Source organism: Pelodiscus sinensis, chromosome 9 (assembly GCF_049634645.1).
Source record: "Pelodiscus sinensis isolate JC-2024 chromosome 9, ASM4963464v1, whole genome shotgun sequence".
NCBI classification, from domain to species: domain Eukaryota; kingdom Metazoa; phylum Chordata; order Testudines; family Trionychidae; genus Pelodiscus; species Pelodiscus sinensis.
In genome coordinates, this window is record NC_134719.1 from 5,992,771 (window position 1) to 5,998,770 (window position 6,000).

Consider the following 6,000-nt stretch of genomic DNA (forward strand, 5'->3'; position numbering starts at 1 on the left):
TTTAGGTAAGTTTGCAGTAAGCTTTAGTGTATTAGAACTAGCTATGTGATTTCCATCTATATTATTTTTAACAGTCACATCATCATGACACTCTGTGTCCCACAGCCCCTCCCCCTTCAGATCCCACCTCCTCCCTTCCTTCCCGCTGCTAACCCAGAAGGGGGATCGGGAACTCATGACTCCAAAGCAACAGCAGCACTGAAGGTAATCTGCTGCTGGTGAACTTCGAGGGTGGGGGAGGAGAAGAGGAGGAAAATTGTGGGGGGCAGAGGGACCAGCAGAGAGGCCCGCTATGGGGGACGGGGCTAAAATAGTTCTGGCGACGGAGGCGGGATGGCAGCAAGCCCTGTGGCAAGGGGCGGAGCCTATCCGTTGGAAGGGGGGGCCAGACTGGAGGACACTCCAGCCCCTGAACCAAGTTGGGAGGCACCCCAGCCCCTGAGGTGGGGCCGGGGCTGGAAACGTTCCTGGCAGCCGCCATGTAGCAGGCTGTTGGGAGTTTCAATTTGGGCCAGCGGCGCAGGGGGGAGGGGCTGGTGGCGAGGCCCGTGGTGAGGAGGACTGGAGTGGGGGTTCCCCCGGCCTCTGAACTGGGCCACCAGCCAGGGCTAGATGTCCCTCCGGCAACTGCCTACCCCATATGGGTTAGCAGCAGCCCATCAGGGTTAGTCCCTGGCCAGCCACTGTATAACCCTGCCCCCACTTTCTGACACTCCAATTAGCCACAAACAGTGACCCGCAGCCAAACGAGAGCCGTGATCACCCGATATCTGCAGAGGTGCAGGTAAATATAGAGGTGGGGGTCTGCTAGGGACTAACTCTGCAGACTGGCTCCAGCATGCAGGCCGCAATTTGCCCACCCTTGAACTAACTTATGTCACGTAAGGGGCCAGTCTATTACAATGAACCATAATGTCCTTTCACGGAAGTCCCACTGCTTGATTTTACATTCAGGTTTAGAATTGTTGTGTGACTCAGGGTATCATAAACCCACTTGCCTATTCATTACCAATACATAAGATGTTGTTAGCACCAAGCACAAACATTACCCATCAACTCCTACAGAGTTTTCACTTCCAATAAGGTGTTAGCCAATAGTGTTGCAAAAGTAACCTTCCATATGCAACTGGAATGTAAACAGGTGCAACACTAACTTCCCCGGCCTGCAAACACACAGCTGGAGTAATTCAGCATGCTGCTACAGGTGAGAATGCTCTAATTGGCAATGAAAGGAAGAATCCGGTGAATTTCACTCTGAAGCTACTTGGGAAAGGTAGGAGTAGCATCAGAGACAGGCATTGGAGCTATTCTTTAGGAAGCGGCATTCAGAATCAAGGCTGGTGGACATAACTGAAAAGCCCACTTTCATTTCAACCTGGAATCCTGAGGGTGGGAAGAATAGCAAATACTGTTAATTAGGAGAGGCAGTAGGGACTACCCTTCCTCTCATCCTACTACAGCACTCCAGAGGACGGGGGGGGGGGGACATCCAGAAGCCAAAAAAGGCTTTTTGGGGAAAGAGTCATATTTAATAAAACAGATATAAATACTGCCTGATATGAAATCTACCAGGCTGCCATCTCTGGACAACAGTAGAAAAGCTAGTACCCTCCCTATCCTTCATATCATGACAACTACATGCTCATGTGGCTCTTTTAGAGCAACCATGCAAGTACCACCAATAGGAACAAATCAGAAACCAAAACACCAACTCCATTGGCATCATAACCTCCAATTGACAATGGGAGGACAAAGTATTCTCAGATCTTAAATGGCACCCAGCATTTTTCTTCCTGTAAAGTGCACTCAGGAACCAGTGGGACAATATAACCTATAGATCAGCGGTTCTCAAACTTTATGGCCTGCGGCCCACACTGCTCAATGCAAACCTTTCCATGGCCCACCAGCCAGCCACCCATGATGACAATATGCCTTGACTTATGTCTAAATACTAAATAATTAATATTAGGCTTTCAGAGCATACAAATGTAAATATGTAGCTATAATATTAGGGACATATATAATTGGCAAGAAAGAAAATATTATTAACCAAAATCATTAAACAGATTAGACACTTTAACTTTATCATGTTAGTTTACCAAACTTCATTTTAAATAAAGTAAAATATTAATTTATGTTCAAAACAACAGGTTTCAACATTGTCTTTATTTATGGCAGGGATAAGGAACCTTTTTTGGGTCAAGGGTCAAGGTCACTGACCCATATAAAATTCAGTTGGGGGCCACACAAAAGTTAGATGCAAAAAACCAAAAACCAACCCCCCCACCCTCACTGTATCAGAGGCAGCCAGGTGGGGAACCAGGTAGGAGCTGGTGTGTGAGGGGAGCCAGTTTAAAAACCGGCTCCCCTCACAGACTGCCCTGCACGAGTTGGAACAATATGTGGAAGAAAATTGGCACAACCATATATACCAAAGCGATACAATCAAAAAAATGAACGCATGTGAAATTGACACTTTATGTATGGGTTTAAACAAAGACTATCTCACCCATTACAAAGATAGCTTCCCCAATTATGACCCCTAATGTCATTACCTCACTGAAACTTCCCCTATTATCACCCCTATGTCATTACCTCACAGACACTAACCTTCCCTCCTCACCCTCACTCTGCTCTAAAATTTGATTTGTCAATTTCACATGCGTTCATTTTTTTGATTGTATCACTTTGGTATATATGGTTGTGCCGATCTGAGAAAGTGGGTCTGGCCCACGAAAGCTCATCACCTAATAAACCATTTTGTTAGTCTTTAAAGTGCTACATAGTTCTGTCTTTTGTTTCAGCTAGACCAGACTAACACGGCTGCATCTCTATCACTATCCGTATCCCTGACTGAGACACCTCACTCCCCTCACACTCAAGCCCCACAGAGGGAGAGAGGGGCAGGGGAGGGAGGGAGATAGAGGTTCTGGGCTTCCCACAGGTCAAATTAACTCTTCTAGGGTCCCAGGATTAGTAGATTTTGTGAGCTCCCCTAGGCTCTGGGGTTCAGTGTGTAGGAGGGAGCTGCCAAGGAGCTGGATAGAGATGGGTATGCAAGGTCTGGGTTCGAGGTGGGGTGCCAGAGTGGGTGAGGTCTGGATGGGAGGTTGGGTAGAAGAGTGAGCTGAGGGTGGAAGGTCTGGGCGGGAGTAGGTGTTAGCGCGAGGGCTGGCCAGGAGGGATGGTGCAGGGGTAGGGTGGGTATGTGTGAGGGCGATGGGGATGCAGGATTTTCCCAATCTCCCCACTCCCGCTACCACTGGCTGTGATTCTGGCCAATGGGATCAGCGGGAAAAGCCTCCATGCAAGCGTTTTCCTGCGCCTGGAGCTGCTTCCTCCCCTGCCCCTCCTCCCCTCGCGAGCCAGATCTGGCCTGCAAGGTTTGGGGCTCCCTCCCTCTGCAGCAGGAAGCCAGCGCTGACGTCCAACCAAGCAGGAGGTGGGCATGGTGCATGGCTGAAGTGCCAATGTGTGCTCCTCGCTCCGGGGGACGAGGGCTGAACTCTGGGTCTGTGGCCCGTCTGCAAGGTGAACCACTGCTATAGAACGAAAGAAGCACTGACCTAGGGATGTTAAATATCAGTTAATTGAATAGTCAATTAACCTCATGAATTCTTAGTGGTTACTCGACTATTCTATAGTCCCTGGGGATGAGGCTGGCAGCCAGTGCGCTCTAGCCCCACTTCCAAGGAGCCCCTTGCCACTCTGCACTGCTGCCTCTGTATCAGAGGCAGCAGCACAGGGTACCAGGCGGGAGCAGCTGCGCAAGGGGAGCCAGTTTAAAAACCTATTCCCCTTGAGGACTGGCTGCCTGTTGTCCCATGCTGCTGCCTCTGATACAAAGGCAAGAGTACCTGTCCAGGGGGTGTCTGAGTTCCTGGACTCAGTGTGACCCAAAACATTAGCCGGGCTGCCGGCTCCTAATACACTTTAAATGCAGGGCCACAGCAGGGATATGTCCCGGACCCAGACCAAGCCAGGACTCAGATGGGTTGCTGGCCAGCCTGCAAAACAATTAATTGGGGAGGAGGAGCGGAGGGAAATGGGTGTAGTCTGTAGCATTCGCAGATAAGCTTTCGCTCATTAAGCTAATTGACTACCCTACTACATCCCGACACTGATCATGCCAAGTCAACCCTCAAGGCGAGAGAGGGGGAAAGGGAGCGGATTGTGATTCCGGTCTCAGCCCATCCAAGTCCCGCCCCGCTCACCCCATTTCCCCCCGCACGGAGGCTGGACCCGGCCCCGCTCCCGCCGCGGGTTCATCCCGGGGCGCGATCCCCGCGGGGGGGGGGGGGCGCTCGCGGCTCTGGCGGCGCCGCCGGGGGGAATCCCCGCGGGGGGGGGGGGGGAGCGCGGCGAGGCCGGGGGGGGGGGGGAATCCCCGCGGATCCCGGGAACGGCTCAGGGCGGCCCCAGGCAGACCCCCCCCCCCCAGGGCAAGGCGCGCGCGGCCGCGGGGGGGGGGAGGGGTGAAACTAACGGCCCCACAGGGGCGGGGCGGGGCGGGCCTCAGTGTCCCCCTGCCCCCGGATATGACCCCCCCCCCCAGCGGCGGCGGGAGGGGGGGGCAGAAGAGCCACCGCCGGGGGGGAGGGGCGCCCGGCCAGGCCCCTCACTCACCGAGCGGAGCTGCAGCTCCAGGGCGCAGACCAGCGCCTTCCGCGGCATCGGGGGGGCTGCCCCAGGCCTGGCCGGAGCGGGGGGGGAGGGCGGCTCCGGGCCCGCACAGGATGCGCCGCTCGCTCGGCCCCGCCCGCAGGCACCGACGCCGTCGTCGTGGCAACCGGAACGTTTCCGGCCGCTGCCGTGTGACCCCAGAGCGGGGGGGGCGGAGCTTAGGGGATGACGTCACTGCCCGGGGCAGGATCTGGCCGGGCGAACCCCCTCCCGCATGAACCGGGCCAGGCGCATGCGCGGCGGGATGGCGCCCCCTGGAGGGATCCAGGAGCAGTTGATAGATGCTCTATCCCCTCCCTGCACCCCACGCGCTATTTCCTCCCGCCCACTCGTCGGCTCGCTCCCTCTCCCACGCTGCCCCTCCCCTGCAGGTACCCCACTGGGCCTGCACAGCCCCTCACCCCTGCAATCCCCACTGGGCCTGCACAGCCCCTCACCCCTGCAATCCCCGCTGGGCCTGCACAGCCCCTCACCCCTGCAGGTACCCCACTGGGCCTGCACAGCCCCTCACCCCTGCAATCCCCACTGGGCCTGCACAGCCCCTCACCCCTGCAATCCCCACTGGGCCTGCACAGCCCCTCACCCCTGCAATCCCCACTGGGCCTGCACAGCCCCTCACCCCTGCAATCCCCACTGGGCCTGCACAGCCCCTCAGCCCTGCAATCCCCACTGGGCCTGCACAGCCCCTCAGCCCTGCAATCCCCGCTGGGCCTGCACAGCCCCTCACCCCTGCAATCCCCGCTGGGCCTGCACAGCCCCTCAGCCCTGCAATCCCCGCTGGGCCTGCACAGCCCCTCACCCCTGCAATCCCCGCTGGGCCTGCACAGCCCCTCACCCCTGCAATCCCCGCTGGGCCTGCACAGCCCCTCAGCCCTGCAATCCCCGCTGGGCCTGCACAGCCCCTCACCCCTGCAATCCCCGCTGGGCCTGCACAGCCCCTCACCCCTGCAATCCCCACTGGGCCTGCACAGCCCCTCACCCCTGCAATCCCCACTGGGCCTGCACAGCCCCTCACCCCTGCAATCCCCGCTGGGCCTGCACAGCCCCTCACCCCTGCAATCCCCACTGGGCCTGCACAGCCCCTCACCCCTGCAATCCCCGCTGGGCCTGCACAGCCCCTCAGCCCTGCAATCCCCGCTGGGCCTGCACAGCCCCTCAGCCCTGCAATCCCCGCTGGGCCTGCACAGCCCCTCACCCCTGCAATCCCCACTGGGCCTGCACAGCCCCTCACCCCTGCAATCCCCGCTGGGCCTGCACAGCCCCTCACCCCTGCAATCCCCGCTGGGCCTGCACAGCCCCTCACCCCTGCAATCCCCA

The 6,000-nt window shown here is 57.1% G+C and overlaps 1 protein-coding gene across 1 annotated transcript in view; it reads right to left on the reverse strand.

The window, feature by feature from the left end:
- SPATA6 (spermatogenesis associated 6) overlaps positions 1–4,812 on the reverse strand; it is a 60,734-nt gene extending 55,922 nt beyond the window's left edge. The window contains exon 1 of the mRNA XM_075935945.1: positions 4,627–4,812. Coding sequence (XP_075792060.1) covers positions 4,627–4,674 — 48 coding nt within the window. The 5' untranslated portion in view covers positions 4,675–4,812. The remainder of the gene's footprint in view (positions 1–4,626) is intronic.
- Positions 4,813–6,000: the final 1,188 nt, after the last annotated feature.